At 37.6% G+C, this 21,487-nt stretch overlaps 1 protein-coding gene across 2 annotated transcripts in view; it reads left to right on the top strand.

The window, feature by feature from the left end:
• The window catches only part of LOC107592922 (WD repeat and SOCS box-containing protein 1-like), an 18,803-nt gene extending 2,041 nt beyond the window's left edge, over positions 1–16,762 (top strand). Inside the window, exons 1-9 of one of the 2 annotated variants that reach the window (XM_016282503.1) lie at positions 1,580–1,974; positions 3,239–3,407; positions 5,725–5,996; positions 7,457–7,588; positions 10,174–10,274; positions 12,816–12,988; positions 13,071–13,184; positions 14,713–14,820; positions 15,227–16,762. In XM_016282503.1, the coding sequence (XP_016137989.1) occupies positions 1,935–1,974; positions 3,239–3,407; positions 5,725–5,996; positions 7,457–7,588; positions 10,174–10,274; positions 12,816–12,988; positions 13,071–13,184; positions 14,713–14,820; positions 15,227–15,389 (1,272 nt within the window). In that variant the 5' untranslated portion in view covers positions 1,580–1,934 and the 3' untranslated portion in view covers positions 15,390–16,762. Of the gene's footprint in view, positions 1–1,579; positions 1,975–3,238; positions 3,408–5,724; positions 5,997–7,456; positions 7,589–10,173; positions 10,275–12,815; positions 12,989–13,070; positions 13,185–14,712; positions 14,821–15,226 lie in introns of those variants that run through there. The other variant, XM_016282504.1, reaches the window with a different exon arrangement.
• Positions 16,763–21,487: the final 4,725 nt, after the last annotated feature.

Genomic DNA, 21,487 nt, shown 5'->3' with positions numbered 1-21,487 from the left:
CTGTAAGACTGCATTCATCATACATTATCAGTTTATCTGAACTGTGCCAACAATGTTCTGGCACGTGTTATATCGTTGATATAAATTAAACCATAACATCCATAACAACAAAAATATTTGAATATACTAAACATTGTATAAATGCATTAAGGCACTCAAGGCTGTGCTGTTTGTGAATAAAGTCTATTTAGTATGTGTCATGCCACCCTTTAACTATATTCACAACACAGCATGGCCTTAAGAGCCTTACTGCATAACCAGAAACTTTAGAAACAATCTTAACCTCCTCCCACAACTATAAATTTAGCATACAAATTGTCTAACTATATTTCACTGCCTCTAAGTCAATATTTCACGTCACTTCACAATGACAATGAATTGCACATTCAGATTGTGATTTCTCCCCCCCTTTTGTTACTGAACAGAATACCAATCATTCTTCCGAACCATTCCAAAAGTTTTGCTGTGTGTCACTTTTTTGCAGCAGCAGCAGGTTTTACAGGAACCAACTGCTTTTGGCTCCATCTATTTTGCCTTTGGAAGCAACATACAAGTTCTCCTGATGATGAAAAAGGCATATAACTATTTTGACTTTTATGTCTTTTCTTTGAGGTCGTATTCCTACATTTCAGTCCTATCGGACCACTTTTTATTTCAAAATGTTTCAGGTTGTCATACGGCTTCTAGCAACCACAGGAATGGGGCTGGACTGGCTCTGCATAGATGTAGCTGGATTCAGCCCGCTCTTCTAAAGCTGTGAAATGCCAAAGAGACTGATATCTGGCCATTTTCTCCTATTTCAGTACTTTGTAAAACTCACTTGCCTCCTTCATTTTTCTGGCAGATGACCTTCTTGCTTGGTTGCTCAGTGCAGTAGATTTTGGGTGAAAAATGTCACCCATTTTGTTTGAAAGGGTCATCACAGTAGTAGAAAAGTATTCTAACTTTCTCCAGGATCGACCACTTCTCGTGGTCAGCATGGTCATGTCAGTATGAATGAACAATTTAGCATTTTTATAATAGAATAAGATAATATAAATGTATTATAATAAAAACAGTCCTATTTATGTGCAACCAAAAAAATGTTCTCATAACATATATTCTGAATAACAATACAATTATTAAAATAACCCTGAATACAGCTACATTTTCATCGTAGCTTTACAGAGACTCTTCAACAGGAGTTTCTGAACTACAGATCGCTGATATTTAACTTTCTTTGTTCTCTAAACGCTTCAGTGGGATTTATCACGACATGAACCATTAACAGGAACAACAGACCAAAAATAGAACGAAATACATGTTGCATTCAATTCCTGACACCTTTCAAGCAATTCCATCACCGAATTGGAGATTTTGTTGCTCCTTCAGAGATAAACATTGAAATGCAGCACTGGATTCATTTAGCGCTTCATCGTCACACTCCTTTAAAGCACGTATACCACGAATCCATGCCATTCATATTCTCGAGAGAACAGCCAATCAGAGGCCACGCGTAAACGGATTTCCGCGAATCAGAAATCGGTGATCCTCCGTCGCCCCGGCAACCGCTATGACGTCGCTAGAGTGTCCCGCCCATCAGTGTGTGAGTTCGAATCGTTAGGAGGCACGCAGCCATTACAATACGCTATATTCAAGCCGAGCGCCACGCGATTTAAGGAACTAGACTATTACTGGCTCACGTTCTTTCTTTTAAATATCAGTTTTATGAAACTCAATTTGAACTTTAACGATAATATTTTTTGGCTAACAGTCGTGTTTGTAAATATAGTCAGGCGTTGCGTCGACGTGAGACGCTCCGCATTCCCAGGCAGTTGACTCGCCGGAGGCACGCGCAGACATACAGCCTTTTCCGTTTGTTCAACGCATTCATTTGAACGCCTGTATTTCGTTAACCAAGAAGATTCCGATTTAAGAGACTCGCTTCGATTTAGATGGCAAGCTTCCCAGATTTTGTCAACGAAAATGAAATAGGTGAGTTTCTGTTTTCCATGGGGGCAGGGTCTTCTTGTTTACCGCTAGTTCCTTTTTTAACGTGTGTGTTATCCTGTGTAATGAGTGTTTACATTTGTGCAGCTATGAATTTAAGCGACTTAACGTTACTCATAATTCCAGTGTTTGGGTGGTGTCTCCATATCAGCCATATTAAGACACAATTTGAACTCCAAACACATGCGTATGCCGCGTTTGACCGTTAAAATATTGCGAGTTATTTGAATATTTCATAGTTATTGTTAGTGCTTTAATTATCAGACCCAGAGCGCTTCCCCACACACACACACACACACACACAAACAAACACACACACCTCCCCCACCGTCAGCAGCGGTTTCTCCAGACCCCTGTGAATGACTCACCACACCAGTGACTCACCATGTCACATACACGTTACGCAGTTATGCTTTGTGTTAATTATATAAACTTTAACATTTCTGAAAAAGAAAAAAGAGCTGTATGTGATTTTGTGTTGGTTTTAAAATTGTAATATCCAGGACGTGTTCATATAGTGACTAGTATCTATTCAGTTGAGAGATATTACCTGCTACTAGTCTGTATCCTCTTATCGGCAAGTATCTATTCCATTGTTTCTGGTAACCGATTACTTTTTTTTTTTGTCACTGAATGCTACATACATTGACTTTTTACTATAAAGTATTATACATTCCAATTATACATATTCACTTTTGAAATCAATACCGATAACGTTACTATTTGACAAAAAAATGCTAGAAACACAAAAATAGACAATCCACAACATACAAAATGTATTTGTCTAAAAATGTACAATTCAAAACAAATTGATTTAAAAGATGGTTTTGCATTGACTTTCTTTCCTCAGTGGAACATAAAAGAAGATATTTTGAGAAATGTCTGAGGATTTTTGTCCATACAATAGTAGTCAATGGTAGCCAAAACTGTTTGGTTACCAACATTCTTTAAAATATACATTTTTGTGTTCAGCAAGTTCTTGCAGGTTTGGTACAACATGATGGCGAATAAAACGATCATCATTTTTGGGTGAACTATCCATTTAATTTGTTTACTTTTTTTTTTAAATATATAACAGGTTTTTAATTTGCGAAAGTAGATGGGCATACAGTTACAGTGATTTAACTTAATGACGGCTATAAAGTCATACATGCACGTTTGCTGTTAAACAGTAACAAAAATTGGTCTGCCAACTAGTTTGGGTTTTCTAAAAAATTAAGACTTAAACATGTGCTTTCTGTTGCAACAGGTAAAGCTAAGTTCATCGGGGAACTCCTACCTCCTGTTGCTCCCTTTGACCAGAAGTCTGGAAGGGAGACTTGGACTGCAGCTTTTGCACCTGATGGTTCTTACTTCGCTTGGTCTCAAGGGCATCGAATTGTGAGACTTGTACCATGGAAAAAATGCTTAGCCAGCTTGTGAGTATACACACTGATGTCTTTGTTTCTCACTATAGTGAATTGTTACAATACAGCTTGTGTGTTGATCAACTGACAAAGGCAGTCTCCGCGTGTGCTGGTTGTCTGGTTTGGCCCTCTGGGCTTTCACATGGTGGCTACGCCACAGTGGTGCCCAGTGTTTGGGCTTGTTTAGCAATCAGTGGCATTGCATAGACCTCCAGTTATCATCTCACCTTACCCTGTGTGGATAGAGACACCGCCATTGAGCACGCAGCCCTGCCAACCAGCTATTGTCCAGTACTGAATGCAAAGTCCTCATTATGAGGTTCACGTCATTGCCCTTTGGCTGCATGCCTCCAACTGAGTGACTTTTTGGGCTGTTTGTTTACTCTCCTCTTTGCCCGTGTTAAGGGGAGACACTGCAGGCAAAAACACTGTTTTTTTTCATGCACCTGTCAAATGTGAGATTTTGGCCTTTTTGGTTTTGCATAGTGTTTTTTCAGACTAGTGGAAAGAAAACATCCTAAAGACACTGTTAAGTGTTTCTTTTATAGCACTTTATCTATTTGTGTCAATAGATTTAAATTACAATACATATTTTTAAAGGCCGTTTTCTCAAAAAGAGTTTTTTCTGCTACACTGAACCATAAATCTCCACTTCAGTAGCACTTACACACACCAAACTTTACATTTTTAGTCCTGTCTATATCCTGAAGGTTTTTCCAGAGGGATTTGTTCCTATATAATTTGCTTGATTATATACAACATTTTATTCCCCCAAAAATTGTGTAAATAGTGTGTTCTGTCTGTTCTAAGCATTTTCTGAATTATAGTGACAAAAATGAGACCCAAAATTCCCTCTGTAAAAACTTGAGACTAATGTCAAAAAAAAAATAAACAAGATTTTTGAAACTGACATAATCCAGTGTTTAGATTTTTGTACCAGAAATGTATGTAAATTAGCGCATATTTCATTAAATAATGACTCATTTGCATATTTAAACCTAACATTTTAGAAAACTTGTAATACAAAATTTTTTTGCAATTATCAATGTAATCAATCAGCTGGGTAAGTAAGGCGATAACTTTTTTTATTTTATTTTTATACACCCTATTCACCTGCAGTGTCTCGCCTTAGGTCTTGTACTTTTCTGCAAGAGTGGAGGACAAATTGATCAACCCAACAACTTCTTCGGCAGTCATTATATTAAATGTGTTTCTGGGTTCTGGTAACAAGTAATTATCTTGCGGTCTTCTTGGTGCGTGCTCAAGCTAGTATTCTTTGTTAGAAAAAAAAATACCAGACATATCATTGCAACATAAACCATGCAGACAACTTTAAAACAAGTAAAACTTTAACAGAAGTTACGATAGTTGGAACAAACCATGGAACATTCTCCATGTGTCCATAAAAGAGAACCATGGTATTGTAAAACTATTTTCAGTCATTCTACATGAAGTGTAGTAACTTTATTAGTAGGTGTTCACACAAAGGACATCATTTGGCAGTTCAATTTATTTATAGATTCTGAATAGTTATTACTAAACTGAAATAATTGGGGAAAATACATTTGCATTACATTGACCAGAGTTGTTCTGGTTAACTAAAAACATTAAAAAAAAGTTGTTGATGTCATAAAATGACAAATTAAAATGTATTGAAACTAATAACTATATATACATAAAAAAATAAAATAAAACTAATAATAGTGACAAAACACAGCAACATTTCTGAAACTTTAAAGTTTACTAAAAAAATAAAACTTAGCTGTGATAGTATTTCAGTGGCACTAAAATCAAAGGCACATTTTTATACAGGTTATTTTAGTCTTTATTATTATTATTTTTAATTATTATTAATTTGGCTTTAGAATGTACTTTATGAAAGAATCTTCATTTTTGGGTGAACTATTCTTTTAATGCTAAAACAAAAGGAAGTCACTGTGCCATTAAAGGCTTCAGCTGACACATGCCAGGCTGTTTCAGTTCTGCAGTGCCTGCTCTGTATTCGCACAATAACTCTTGTAATGATTCCAGAACCTTATTTGATGAGTTTCATGCACTGGCCAAGTGACGTTAAATGGGTCAAAGTTGATGCAACACTTCTGCAATCTCTAAGGCTGGGAATTTACTTAGTGTTCAAATATTCCTAAGAGTTCAAATGTGCAGCTTGTTTCAACAGACATGCTAGATAATGTATTTAAAAAGTAAAATGTCCTCTTGCTGTTTATAAACTTTAAGAGAATTTGTTATCTGTTTTCCATCAAGCAGAGACATGATTCTCATACCAACACAACACAATGACTTTTTCCTCTTTCCCTTCCTCTTGCCCTAGTTCTGTAAAAAAGGAAGATCGGTCGAGCGGTGCTGGTCCTCGACGACTCTCCCGGCAGAACAGTGAAGGCAGTCTGCTCCCAGGTGAGCCCAGAGAGCACACCATCGACTGTGGTGACATTGTTTGGGGCCTGGCATTCGGCTCTTCTGTTCCCGAAAAGCAGAGTCGCTGCGTTAATATCGAATGGCATCGGTTCAAGTTCGGCCAGGACCAGCTGCTACTGGCCACGGGCCTCAACAACGGCCGCATCAAAATCTGGGATGTCTATACAGGTGAGGGTCCTCTCACTGAATCAAGCATCACAGACTAATCTAGTATCTTATTTAATGTTTATCATTAAGTATATTGTATTTATTTTATTTTTATGTTTCTGCGCTAGAGTAAATGTTTTTAAAAACCACAGTCCACCCATGCCATCCTCTCTCAACACTTCTGCATGTCAGCTTCCTGTTTTTCTGTTTCCCAACAGATGCATGTGCGCTCACATGTAAGAGCGAGGGGAGGTGGTGATTATATAAGATGTTGACACGATCTTTTAAGCCCTACCTTTTTGTAATTTTGACCCATTTCTATCACTTAATCATACTTCCCTCATAATTTCCAGATGCATGTCTTGTATACACCTACTGATTTTTAGCATTTTTATGCAGTCATCAGTCAGTATTTATTTTTATTGCATATTTATTCAAACTTATAGGTACACTCTCCCTTACACAATAGATCTCACCAATTTATGAACCTTTTTTAATGCTTCGCCATTGGTTTCTTGGCCACTTAGGTTCTGCTTTTGTGCCTCTGTTGAAGTTTCGCATTTTAATGGTCATAAATTATGCGTAAATCTGCTATCAGAAAATGAATTGCTGTGTTGGTGTTTTTGTGAAACGGACACGTGGTTGTTGACTGCAGAAAAACCAGCAAGTCTTCTGAGTTATATAATAAATTTTTGCTCCACTGTAAAATGTGTTAATAGGTGGGCAGGTCCTATACAGACACTGCCATTGGTTGTTCTGAAGGTTTAGAGATGTTTTCTTCAGAGGATGACTCCACCTCCCTTCGAACTGAAACTGCAATGCCATAAATGTACCTAGCAGACTTGCTCTTTTCAGGGTGCGAAACTTCTCCTCCAGCTGCCTTTATTTTTCTCCCTTCAGAAAACATTCTGGAAATCTGATAGCAATGTATTGTACAGTATCTCTACAGGATCTGTGCCGTACGCCCATCATTCTATATGCTAAGCGAATGTATGTTTTCATGCTTGACAGGTTGCAAATAGGCACGGTTACTAATCCCTAATCATATTTTAAAAACACATGTTAAAGATTTTTGTATCACTGTAGATGCAACTAATTATAGGGATATAATGCGGATCAGCCTGGCAGGTGTCAGTGATTGTGCTTCCAAATGCCTCTAGGCAATTCAGCACCATTCATAAAGAAAGGTATATAACTGCTCTATTTTCTGAAACGCCTTGGGAAGTCCCTTTTCGACATCTGCTTAAGTGTAAATGCCTCAAACATAATCTTTCTCTCTTTGGTTCCTAAGAAGTCAAAGTTTCTAAAGTAAATTGTGTGAAAGGCAGCTGCCAAGATGCAGTAACAAGATGTTGATACTAATGCAACATTGACGCGGTTTGAATCAATTACCGTGGACTTTGTGCTGTAAACAGTGGGTGATCTGGAATGATTTGGCTTTTTTTTAACCTTTATCCTCAATTTTGTTTTGTTGTATACAGGAAAACTTTTGCTGAACCTGATGGACCACACAGACATTGTGCGAGACCTAACATTTGCCCCAGATGGGAGTTTAGTGCTGGTTTCTGCTTCAAGAGACAAGACTCTACGCGTATGGGACCTAAAAGATGATGGTGAAGACCAAATGTTGATTTTGTATAGGGCTGCACGATAAATCGCATGCGATATTTAACGCGCATCTTGTCAGTAAAGCCATTCTGTAATCAGCGGTAAATCTCCATCACCTGCGGGAGAGCCGTTGTTCACCGACAAGCTGCGCAAAATATGATCGTGGTTTTGCGCAGCTTGTCAGTGAACAACGGCTCTGTGTAGTTAATGCTGCTCCATGTGAAAGCCCGCAGGTGATGGAGATTTACCGCTGATTACAGAACCGGCTTTACTGACAAGATGCACGTTAAATATCGCATGCGATTTATCGTGCAGCCCTAATTTTATATTTGGTGCCCCTACTTTTTTTTATTTTTTTATTTTATTTTATTTTTTTTTTGAAGCTTTACATATAAGTATTAACATGCTAAAACTAGATGGTGTGTAACCCCAAGCTGAAAAGTCTCTGGTGTAGGCATGGGCCGATTACCGGTTTCAAGGTATACCGCAATTTGAAAATGTCACTTTCAAAACTGCTAATATTTTCCGTTATACCATTCCTGCGGTGTGCGCTGTTTTTCATGTCTCCTCAAAGACAGAAAGTGTAGGAATCCCTCAGGTTGAGTGCAGTGTAGAGAGTAACGCGACCCTCCTCCTTCTGTTGGTGCAAGTGAGCGGTCAGCCACGTGTGAGTAGGATGGACGAACTTAAGGAGCTTCCTTTGGAACTTACGCGATCGGCAACCGACCTTTTTTTTTTTGTCTTATTGCAAGCAGCACGTTTCTGTTCTGGACTTACACACACTGCGTTGCAATGCAATCGTTTTCCAAAATGTCATTTATTTGAAAATATGAAGTCCAGGCCAGAGACGCTGAAGACGGACGCAAAGAGAAAAATACTGTAGCAGGCAGATCACTCATTCACTGTTCATGATGCACGAACTATTGGAGGAACATCCTCAATATTGATTTGGGGGTTTATATGAATGTGTTTCTGAGGGGAACTGACTGTCTTCAGAAAAGTTTACGTGGTATTTTCTTTTAATCTCGTCTCTGTATAGTTCATATTAAAGCAGCACTATGTAACTTTTGGCACTCTAGCGGTTTAATTAAAAGAACTGCACACATCCTGCGGAAGAACATTCCTACAGGAGGAATGTTCTTCCGCAGGATTCTCAAATTCTCTAAGTTTGTCTATGGCGATTCACGCAGGTATGTGTTACTCCGCAGCGGTGACGACCCGACCAGGCTACAATAGTCCAAATATAAGTACTTATTATAAGTGTACCGTAGTGATGCGGAATAAGACAAAAACGCAGTTTGGAAGATAAATTCATGATGTACTCGCTCATTATATACATTTTGCAAATTATGAACACAGAAAAAGTTACAGTGCTGCTTTAAAGCAGTGTTTCAGCGCAGTGCTGCTTTGTTTACAGCGGTAGCCAAGGAAACGCGTATCTAGTGTTCCAGAAGCGCCTCCTGCTGTCAGAGAGTGAATATGCATCTCATTCAGAGCTTCTGCTGTTTGTTTCGTTCAGGCATGTAGTATAATTTCACAAAGCTAGTCTGAAGAACATCCTGTTTTTGCTTGCTGCTTTAAAGCAGTGTTTCAGCGCAGTGCTGCTTTGTTTACAGCGGTAGCCAAGGAAACGCGTATCTAGTGTTCCAGAAGCGCCTCCTGCTGTCAGAGAGTGAATATGCATCTCATTCAGAGCTTCTGCTGTTTGTTTCGTTCAGGCATGTAGTATAATTTCACAAAGCTAGTCTGAAGAACATTCTGTTTTTGCTTAAAAATTATTTATAATAAAAATTATTAAATTTTTTTTTGACCCAGTCGTTTAAAAATAACACATTTTAGAGCTGTAACGACAATACTGTGATTCCCGTGAAACCGTGATATTTTTGCTTAAGGTTATCATACCGTCAAAATCTCATACCGGCCCATGCCTACTCTGGAGTAGAAGTTTCCTGCACAGAAGCCTGCTTTGTTTTCTGCAGCCCATTTATTTTGATTTTATCTCCATGGAGTTAAGCACACACAAATATCAGCAAACACACGTGTGTGTGTGTGTAAGCATGCACGTGCACAGGGGTACTCAGGGGGGATAGTTGGAAAATAATTGGATGCCAAGCCCAAAAGAATGTTTGCTGATATTTTCTCCTTGTCTTGGAAAATCCAAGGACAAACTTGCTGTTTTAATATGATCACATGAATCTTATTTATATGCTGAGAACTTGAAGATAAAATGGAGCTTACTGTATTTGCAAACCGTTTTCTTTTTTTACTAATCATGAAGGAATGTTGGCTAGAGTTCAGCTAAATTTTCCCCAGTCTCAAAGTGGACGCCATTGGGACGTGAGAAGGAATTTAGCTACTTGCTAAAGTATATTTATTTTATTGTTCACTGGGCATCAACATTGCTTTCAAAGGTTAAATATTGTATTGCGATAAACAATGAAATGCAGGAAAATACTTTGTTTGCATAATGTTTATCTTAAATTGTAACAGAAATTTCCCTTTTATTTTAGAAAATTTAAAAACAACTATAAATGTTAACAGAAAATAAAGTATTATACGTTTAAGCAATCTAAGTACTTTGTCTTAATAGGTAACATGGTGAAAGTACTCCGTGGCCATCAAAACTGGGTCTACTGCAGCGCTTTCTCACCTGATTCATCTGTCCTTTGTTCCGTAGGCGCCGGCAAAGCGGTACGTTTTGCAGTTCTTTCTTCCTCTTTATTAACTGTTTGGTGTGTTTCTTACTGTTAATAGTTCTGGTATGACCAATCAATGAGTGCTAAATTAATCTTTATATCATCATAATGCTCAGTGCCATAACCTGCTTCTGTAAACCCTGCCTGTAGTTTTGGTTTTTGGTTTGTTTTTGTTCATACAAATGAGTGCCTGGTTTTTATGCGCATGTTGATAGAAATGCAAATGGCTTATGAATTCTCCCCACCCATAAAGCTGTTCTTAATATTACTATTAATAACATCTGAAGAGACTTTCAGCTTAATTAATATTTGACTGTATTTTTTACTATTTTTACTGCCAGCTCTCGAGTCTTTCCGACTCCTAGCCAACTCTCCTCCCAAGAACAGGCAGCAGGGGTTGAACTGTACAGTTGTGTGTGTCCATAAGTGTCTTGCTTTCCCTGTCCCAGGTGGTGGCAGAGCTCTGTGTTTGAGTGATTTTGAGGGAAGCGCCGCGCTGACATATAGAGCAGCCGGTGCGGACCACGCGGGGCACGGCTGCCATCGCGGCCCCCGTTGGACGCTCATGTGCCCGTGCCCATGCCCCAGGGGCTTCCATGCTCCTGCCCACAAGGGCTTCCTGTACGTAGGTTCTGCTCCATGTCTGTCTATCTCCCGCTGTCGCAGTTCTCACTTCTTTTACCTTATCTCTCAAAAGAGTTGACAGTGAGATCCCCTTCCCTTCCTACCCCCTACTTCCCTTCTTTAACTCCGTTCCATCTCTATATTAGTAGCACTCCCATCATCTACACATTTACCCTAAAACAGGAGCTCTAGGCATTGTGTCTGCTGTACGAGTACACGAGTCAGCTGGTAGAGCCCCCCCTACTCATTAGTGTCATAGTTGAACTCACGACACCTTTGATACGCAACGCTCGACCGCTGGTCGATTTTTCTGTAATTAAAGCCCTACTCAGACTCTTTTGTAATGGGGTTAGTGGTTGGGTTGGGGGTGGTTGGGAGCATTGTTGGCATGTGTGAGTAATGAAAGGGCTCCTTGTGTCTCAAAAGACTGCCTGCAGTCAATGTCAGTCTAATGTGGAATGACTCGGATTGGGAAAACAGTTTCTGCAAATTTATCATTCCTTGTTGCATCATACATGAAGCCACCAGAAGCAAGACCTGTGTGTACTTTCCATGCTGGTTGCATTTACTTTGTGAAAGCGCATTTTGTTTTTTATTTGTGAATAACATAATTTGTCATGTTCTGAAAGCGGAGTCTGTTTTCACGACACCAGCCCGAAAACTTTAGCAAACACCAACTTGTTTTTCCTAATTTAAAAGGAACCACTGAATAATAGTAGCACTTATTTCTCCTAAAGTAGATCAAATCGCACTAGTTTAACTTCCAAAAAAGGCAAGATATCTGGCTTGGCTTAGCTTAGCCTTGAATGCTGGCAGTAGTTGTGCACCCTGAAGCCTTTTCATTTCACATTGCCAAGTTAGATAAAATGTTAAATTACCCTTGTATATGCACCGTTGTATTTTCTCCACCAACACCAGAATGTTTAAATGGCAAATAGCTATTGAATATGTACACTTTTCCTCAAGTGCAGTGTCTGTAGCTTATAAGAAATAAACAAGAATGTTTCCTTATTATAAATAAAGACCACGCAGGCAGGCACCTTGATTTTTTGGCACTCAAAAATACACTAAGGTGTGGTCACATCAGAGAAATTTAGCAGTCAAAAAAGCTCCGTTATAATTTGTTAATAGTGCAGCAATGAAGCATAGCTCACACTTAAGTCACTTTCATACAAAGTGGCTTTCTGTTACCGATCTTTCTAAAACCATTTTGAAAATTTGTCGAACAGCAGTAAATGTGACCATACCTTTACACTTTCTTAAATGTAAAAATTGTGCTGGAGCAAATTAAGCACTAGAAAGTCTCATGGTTGATTCTTTAGCACAGTTTGCAGTTGTGACATGTCTGTATTCTGTGTTTGCCAAAGGCGTCAACCTTTTGGCCATCAAATGTTCTCTTCTTTTGCAGTATCTCTGTCTCTTCGTAGGCCTCCACCGGCGCGGTGCAAGCCTATTGTAAACTCACGTGAACTAAAACTGAAAGGGGATACCAGTGGAGTAACATTATGTTACCTTAAGTTACTACTTGTTTGTATTTTTTTATTTACATTATTTTATAGTAATTCTTGGAATAATGTAATTTTATATATGTAAATGTAATTTCTATGCAGATTTGTATCTTAGATTTTAATTGTAAAAATGTGAGCATTGATGTAATTTAAAGACTTGCAACTGCTAGCTGCTCTGTAGAGTTTGACATTGTGCAGTTTTGTGCAATTAAGCCTTGCTGTTTCATTGGCATGTGCTACTTTTTCTGGGTTTGGTTGTAGCGCTTAAGATTTTCCTAAAAAAATGACACTGAGCACATTTTGATCTTGCTGTTTAATTTGAATTAATTCTTTGTTGGAATTCTTTGTCTCTGAACTGTGTGGAAAAACACAGTAGGCTATAACACATGTCTTTTGCATTGCAGGTCTTCCTGTGGGACATGGATAAGTACACTCTGATCCGTAAGCTGGAGGGCCATCATAACGATGTGGTGTCCTGCGAGTTCTCTCCTGACGGGGCCTTGCTGGCCACAGCCTCCTATGACACCCGTGTCATAGTGTGGGACCCTCATACAGCCACCGTTCTGCTTGAGCTGGGGTAAGTGATCTAGCCTTTTCTGCTCGGTGTGATTTCTCTCTCAAGTTCATGTTGTTTAACTGATCTCTTATCTTCCTTTCAGGCATCTCTTCCCTCCTCCCTCACCCATATTTGCAGGAGGAGCAAATGATCGATGGGTTCGTTCCGTTGCCTTTTGTCACGACGGTTGGCACATTGCCAGCGTCACTGATGACAGGTAAGATGAAGCAAACACTTTACACAAACGATCAATATCGAGTTTTCAAAAGCAAATATGCTTTTGAAAACTCTATATTGATCGTTTGTGTTGCAGTTAGTAGCCTGCATTAAGCGGCTCTAGAAGGAGTGTGTGATTTGCAGCAGGGCCTCTTTCTGGGAAAGATCACATGCCCCTCATATGATGTCCATTAATCACTATGAGGTGCCCAGTTTGCCTTCGCCGCGCCTCCTGCCGATTCTGGGTGGAGGCGTCTCTCTCATACTGAGAGAAAGAAACCATCTGTGCTCTACAAAATGGCGGACATGGAGAAGTTACATTACTCTGCATAAGATTTGTTTTGCTTTTATGTACAAATGAAATGACTGTTTTCTCTCATGCTCACCAAGGCTACTTTTATTTGAGCAAAAATACAGAAATATTCTGAAATATTGTTACAATTTAAAATGACTTATCTATTTTAAATTATTTTGAGATGTAATTTGTTCTTGTGATGGCAAAGCTGAATTTTCATCAGCCATTACTCCAGTCTTTAGTGTCACATGATCCTTCAGAAATCATTTTAACTAGGGATGCACCGAAATTTTGGCCGCCAAAAATTACAATTCGTTTTTTGGCCGAAATAGAGAACTATGTGCTGCGTTCTATAAATGTACTGCTCATGCTCACCGGAAAAGCAAAGTCTGCTCAAATAACGTGCCAACAGGAAATTTCTTTGTAGTATACTTGTTCCTGTTTGGAATAGCACTACTGTGCTGAAACATGGTGTAGTACAGCTGCACTGGGCAACTTTGGTAAAATGATGCTACCCTCTCATGACACTGTGCTCTGCTCACATGCTCTGATAATAGCTTTGTAGGACTATACATTATTTTGATAATTACACAAAAAAAATTCAGTTCAATCTGATTCTGTTGCATAGAACTGAATAAAAATAATATATTGATATTTAATATTAATATATTTTGTCAAATTTTATTGTTTTACTTTCAATAAAAGTGTGGTTATTTTATTGGCTTGTATTTTTTTTTATTCAGTGTCGTTTAAGTTGAGTTAAATTTAAAAATTCTTAAATTTATTTTTGTTTGTTTTTGGTTTTCAGCCAATTGCATCCAGAATTTTCCGTTTCGACCCAGAATTTTTATTATGGTGCATCCCTAATTCTAACATGCTGATTTGGTGCTCAGGAAACATTTTTATCATCACTGTTAAACTCAGTTGTGCTTTTTTTTTTGCAAACTGTGATACTTTTTTTATTCTTAGAAATAGTTCAAGAAAAACAGAATTTATTTGTAACATTTTACATTCTACAAGATGCAACATTATTAATGCTTTACTGTCACTTTTATTTTTTATCAATTGAATGTGTCCTTGCTGAATAAAAGTATTAATTTCTTAAAGTCTTACTGACCCAAAACTTGGTGTTAAACTTTAGTGGTAGTGTCTGAAATCACTAATTGAATTACAGTTGCAAGACACTGCAACACAGTAGTAAATAAAACAATCGGCTTGTATTTTCATTTTTCAGGCTGGTGCGTTTCTGGAGTATCGGTGAGAAGAGTCCTCAAGCCATCGCCCCTCTCACTAACGGCCTCTGTTGTGCCTTTTCTACTGACGGAAGTGTCTTAGCTGCTGGGTACGAATCTGTTACTCCATTGTTTGCTGGGTAGTGTTACTACATAAATTATCAAACCTGTATCTTGGCTTCTAACTTTTCTTCTGTTTTGAAACAAAGCCAAAAATAACTTTCATCACACTTTGTTCAAAAGTATCCTGAACGATCTATTTTAAAACAAATACACTAAACAGGTTCTGCAGCTTCCTTTTCATATGAAATTTAGATGAGTTGGCTGTCCCACATACAGGGTGTAAACCAACATACTTTTCTGCATGACAGCAGTCTGACAAAGCTGAATTGGCGAGTTGTACTGTACAAACACAACCAGACCCTGTTCAAGATGACATTTGATCATGATATAGTTTAGAATGCGTGTCAGTGGCAAGTTAAATAAACTAAATGGCATCCGTTTGTCTTCTCACAGGTCTCGTGACGGTAGCGTGCATTTCTGGGCTTCTCCACGCAGAATTGCGAGCCTCCAGCACCTGTGCCGCCTGACCCTGCGGCGAGTCATGCCCACCCCGCAGGTTTATACGCTGCCCATTCCTTTCTCCATGCAAGACTACCTGGCATACAAGACGCTTTAAGTTGGAATGTAAAACACAGCACTCGTTGAAACCAAATGAAATGTGTGGGGTTTTGTGGTGGGGTTTTTTTTTAAGACAAATATTTTTTGTGCTCTAACCAGCTTTCTGCTCATGAAAGGCGAGGTTGGTTCTTTTTGTATTTATTTATTTTTCTAATATTTTTTTTTTTTAAGTTTAGTTTTCCTAGTTGCAAGTGTATTTCAATACTTTGTTCAGTATATATATTTTTAAGCCCATATCAGGTAGTGGCCTTCAGACAGCCTTAATAGATCAGCGAACCACATTTTGTCCTTTTGAACCTTTTTTTAAATTTTTTTATTTTTTTTGGTCCGGCACAACTTGTACAGCACCTTAGAGTTGGTAAATGATGGGTGAAAGTGGTGCTTTCTCTGGCTCAGTTCAAGGTATTCCTGCACTGAGTTTAAAGCGATGTGATGGGGGATTATCTCCTGAATGTTCTTTTTCCGTTCTTGCTGTGAGAGGAATTGAAGGGAAGTGACGATGTGAAAGTATGTATGTGTGTGTGCATGTGATGGGCGGAATAGAGTTGGGTAGTTCAGGGACACGGGCAGTGCCTCCCCTTTACGTGCCTCTTTAGTGAAAATAAACATCCACACGCTTATGCTGCTTCAGTAACGGCCTTCATCATCACAAACCTAAAACTACAGTAACACATGGGCTAATTTGTTTTCTCCACAAATTGTATATTTTTTACCTGTACAGAGATTTAAGGCACGTTTTTGTTGTGTGTATATATATATACATATGTTTGTATAAATGTATATGTAGCTTCAATTTTTTTCCATGCTTCTCATGAATCATTTTATAATGCTTGTATTGAAAGTCTGCTCTGTACATGGTCTTTTCTCTTGTGCGACGGTGATGTTTTGTAGGGGAATGACACCAAAAGTTTGCTTCGAGGAGAAACTGCCAGCCAATTTGATGAGATTTTACCTAACCAGCAGTGAAACTGATGCCACATCCTTGATTTCTCATTCCAAACAAATTGCCACCGACTTCCACTTGCTGTATCTGCTATGAAATATGGCACTTTTACCCAGCCTGACACATTGCCTAGTCCTAACCATTATCTCGCCACTTAACTCTCAATCAAACTTCAGTCTGTTAACACTTTGACATTCGACAGCCATGTGTGTTTTAACAGTGAGGTTTTGTGGAGGTGATTTCGTTTGGGCATGTCTCCTCTACCTCTCATTTTGAGGAATGGGTTTATTGGATATCCTGGAACAAAATGGCATGATTCTGTTTGTTACACTTGTGACCCTGCCTGTCATTTAAAGCGAGTTGATTGGCATCAATTAAGAATGTGAGAATCCGAATGTGGCATATTCATCTGGTCATGCAGTCAAACAGTCTTGGCAATAAAAATGTGTTGAAAAAGCTGATGCCAAAGATCCCCATGGGTTCTTATTGATGTGATTGGCACAATCAGTTTTCTCTTACTCTCATTTATGGCTAAAACTTGAAAGACTTTATATGTATGTCAGTTTTTCTGCTTGGGTGTGTGAATAATGCTGATGTTCAACAGATTAGGTTTTCTTTAGATTCTTATAAAGTAGATCTAGAAAGGATACATAGATGCACTTCAGTGTTCCAACCAAATCTGTAGCAGTTGCAGTTCTTTAGAATATGGTGGGGGTAGTTTTCAATCATTAATGAATATTATAGAGATGCTTGGAAACTAGTTAATTTGTCCAACAGACAGAATACCTAATGCTGTACTCAACTGGAGCAAGTGAATTTGTCAACAAATGGCTTTTTATGAGAATGTGCTTTTTTTCTCTCTCTCTCTCTCTCCTCCAGTTGGTGGGGTTTTTGTTTTTATGATTGTTGTCGAAATAAAGTGTTTTAAATCATTTTGTTGTCTTGAAGCAGTTTTTTTTTAAAATTCATATTTAATATTTATGTAGGCCTATGTATAATTTAATAATGTAATTTAAGTGTTAGATCTGTGTATGTTTTTGAAAGAAAATGCACCAAGGCTGTATTTATTTTGATCATAAATACTGTAAAAACAGCAATTTTGTGAAATATTACAATTTAAAATAACTTTTCTTTTTTAAAATGTATAGGTTTAAAATGTTACTTAATCCTGTGATGGCAAAGCTGAATTTTCAGCCATTATTCCAGTCCTTTAGAAATCGTTCTAATAATACACATACAATTTAAAATAACTTTTCTTTTTTAAAATGTATAGGTTTAAAATGTTACTTAATCCTGTGATGGCAAAGCTGAATTTTCAGCAGCCATTATTCCAGTCCTTTAGAAATCGTTCTAATAATACACTGATTTTGTGCTCGCATTTGGTGAAACATTTCTCATTATCAATTTTGAAAACCGTTGCGCTACCTAATGTTTTTGTGGAAACTGATAACATTTTTCTCAGAATTCTTTGATTAATAGTAACAAATGTCTTTCTGTTGCTATTTTAATCAATTTAATACATCTTTACTGGAGATAGAAATGTGACAAATATAAAAACCTTTCATTTTCCAAATAGCTGCAAGGACTTGGTAGCGCTCCAATCAGTGGGGCACTGACCCAGCGGTGACTGTACAAACAAGAATCACTGTGAGATTTCACAGCTGTGCTAATCTTCCCAAACTCGTCATGACAAACAAGTCACTCCTCAAGAATCCTTACAGAAAACGGCATTCCAACCTTCAGCCCTATAGCAACTTAAAACTGCTCGAGTAAGATATGTAATTATCACTTTGGTTTCATATTCATTCAAAACAGTTCTTTTCGTAAATAATTTAATACTATGTTTTTTGAGGTTACATTCCAGAGTGTGGAAACTTACTGAACAGCTTGAGTTTTTTTAGACTCTGTCCAAAAGGCATGAAAGGTCATTCTCGGGTTTATTATTGACTAGCAGGGGTAATGCTATCAGGTTAAATATTAAAACCTACTGCCAATAAAACTAAAGCTTCAAATAGACAAAATCATTACTGCAGGACGTATAAACGTGCACGTTTCACACTTAAGCCATTATGGCCTGGAATATGAAGCCGGATCGATTTGAAAACTTCCTTGTGTTTATCAGCTTGTTTTGTATGTCACAACCTCTCTAGAGTGACTCAACTTCCAGATGTTTCTACAGCAGAAGACAAAGACCGGTTTAGCGAGATATATTATATTAAGGTCACAGTGGTCTTTTCAATGGCCTTGAGAAGGAAAATTTGTGTGCTAAAGTTGTCAGAGGTTTACAAGAATACGAAATATATGATTGATGCCACAGAATATACTCATGCCACAGAACATTGAGTCCATGCAATTTAAAATAAAGCAGTCCAATGAAAGCACAGTGTGGACAGATACAGTCAATTATATATCCTGTAATCTAAAGAAAGGTCAGCTGCACTGGTCTGGATTGCTATTTATAACCTTAAAGTGTAAAATGAGCAGATGGATTCAGGGTTATGACACTATCTGCAATAGCACAGGTCTGCAGAGCTACAAATCATTTAGACAGCTTGTGCATCATCAAGCCAAAACGTATCACAGCAGTATGATACATTAAACAGATATCCTATGTGCTTCCTTGTATAGACAAATATAGATAAATGTACGCCTATTTAGTTATTATTGTTGTTAGATACAATTTTCACATGACTGTCCCTTTTTTTTATTATTATTTTTTTTATATATTATGCTCACCCTATCTGATCTTTTAAGGGGTACTGTGTGCAGCTATCGGATTGTGAGCTGAAAATAAACCCTGTCTGTCTTAACATTGCCATGCAAGTGAAGTTTACAAGCAACATTCTGTCATTCCGTACTTAAATTAATTATTTTTAAAAGAAATCCTACGGTGGCCGAGAGAGCTCAACGTGCTGCAAATTCAGAAAACACATTAAAAAACACCAGCGAATTAAGAAAACATCTTCATCAGTTTGACAGCACATGTACTGCAAATACTCGCAACACAATCAAATACAAAAACACGCCGCAAATGCTCACAACACAAACAAATAAAGAATCGCGCTGCAAATGCTCACAACCCAACCAAATAATGAAACGCTCTGCTAAAACAGAAACGCGCTGCAAATGCTCACAACACAACCAAATACAGAAACGCTCTGCAAAAACAGAAATGTGCCGCAAATGCTCACAACACAACCAAATACAGAAACGTGCTGCAAATGCTCACAACACAACCAAATACAGAAACGCGCTGCAAATGCTCACAACACAACCAAATACAGAAACGTGCTGCAAATACTCACAACACAACCAAATACAGAAACGTGCTGCAAAAACAGAAATGTGCCGCAAATACTCACAACACAACCAAATACAGAAACGCAAGTACAGACCACAACGAGAGTACCCCAACAATGCCAAAATTAGCCCAACAAAACGAAAAGTAACCATGTTTTTTTGTATTGATTACCATTTGTATAACCAACACAGTTGTACAAATAGGATGGTTAAACTATGGTTAGTATAGTAAATCCATGGTTAATTTGTGGTTACCATGGTTTAACTATAGTACTCACAACACAACCAAATACAGAAACGCGCTGCAAATGCTCACAACACAACCAAATACAGAAACGTGCTGCAAAAACAGAAATGTGCCGCAAATACTCACAACACAACCAAATACAGAAACGCAAGTACAGACCACAACGAGAGTACCCCAACAATGCCAAAATTAGCCCAACAAAACGAAAAGTAACCATGTTTTTTTGTATTGATTACCATTTGTATAACCAACACAGTTGTACAAATAGGATGGTTAAACTATGGTTAGTATAGTAAATCCATGGTTAATTTGTGGTTACCATGGTTTAACTATAGTAACAAATTATTATTATTTTTTTTAACAAAATTAATTAATTAATTAATTAATTTTATAGTAAAACCATATGGTTAATTTTTGTAAGTGAAGTTGTAAAGTACGTTAGCCAGCATACATTCTTTCACGGTTACAGTAGCCTGTGTATTTCGTCAGCTTATTTAGGCTAATAATTAAAAAAAAAAAAAGAGGAAGCAAAGGAATAGTATGATCAGGATGTTAAAATAAACTAAAATCTCATCTTTCAGAGCAAACATTGATAAATATGTCCCAGCCATGTTCGTCACTTTGTGGTTCCCTTAAACATCTCTAAGTGGTCTGTTCATATTTGTTTCTTTATTTGATTGTGTTGTGAGCATTTGCAGCGCGTGTTGTCAAATTGATGAAGATGTTTTCTTAATTTGCAGATGTTTTTTTCTATTTGCATGTGTTTTTTCATTTGCAACGCGTTGAGCTCTCTCGGCCACCATAGAAATCACATGATTGCCTACTGTATTTATTTTAATTAATTTAAATACTTTTAATTAATTTTGTTTTAAATATTTTTTTGTGATCAAGATATTCATTTGAATAGAATTAACATTAATTATTTTTCGCTCATCAAGCGAATTCATTTTTATTGCTTTTATGGTCAAGCAAATTTACAAATTGCAATTCCATAGACAAAAGCACAAAATACACTTCAGTCATGACACACGTTAACTAACTAACTAAATAAATAAATAACACAATAATGGTTATAAGATGTTATTAGGCCTAATTATAGTATAGTTACTACGGTTGCCTAAAATATGTGAATTAAAATAAAATTATATTATATTATTATAATTAGTCCCAAACATAATTCTTTAAAAACCTGTTTTTCACGTTTATTTTTATTTCAATGAGTTCTATTCTGCATAAAAGCAACCAGTATGGGAATCCATTCTGTAAAGGCTGTCAAGGTTCACTAGAATCTGAGACACGGCGGTCAGAGAGAGCAGCGTGACCGTATCCATTTCCAGGCTGCGTGCCATTATTCCCCATCCCTGTGTGTCTCAGACTGTGAGTGAAATGACAGTGAGCGCGCGCTATCTAGCTGTCGTATTGCGACTGTACGACTTGCATGCAATTGCATAAATGAATTTCCATTCAAGACAGCATGCAACAAAAATTATTTCTGGATCTTTTTTAAGTCAAACATTTTATGCTGTAATTATGCTGAAATTGTATGCATGTATGTGTATGTATGTATGTATGTATATATATATATATATATATATATATATATATA

The sequence above is a fragment of the Sinocyclocheilus grahami genome, unplaced genomic scaffold (assembly GCF_001515645.1).
Source record: "Sinocyclocheilus grahami isolate Dianchi unplaced genomic scaffold, SAMN03320097.WGS_v1.1 scaffold161.1, whole genome shotgun sequence".
Classification (NCBI taxonomy): Eukaryota; Metazoa; Chordata; class Actinopteri; order Cypriniformes; family Cyprinidae; genus Sinocyclocheilus; species Sinocyclocheilus grahami.
This window is presented reverse-complemented; position numbering and strand designations above follow the sequence as displayed.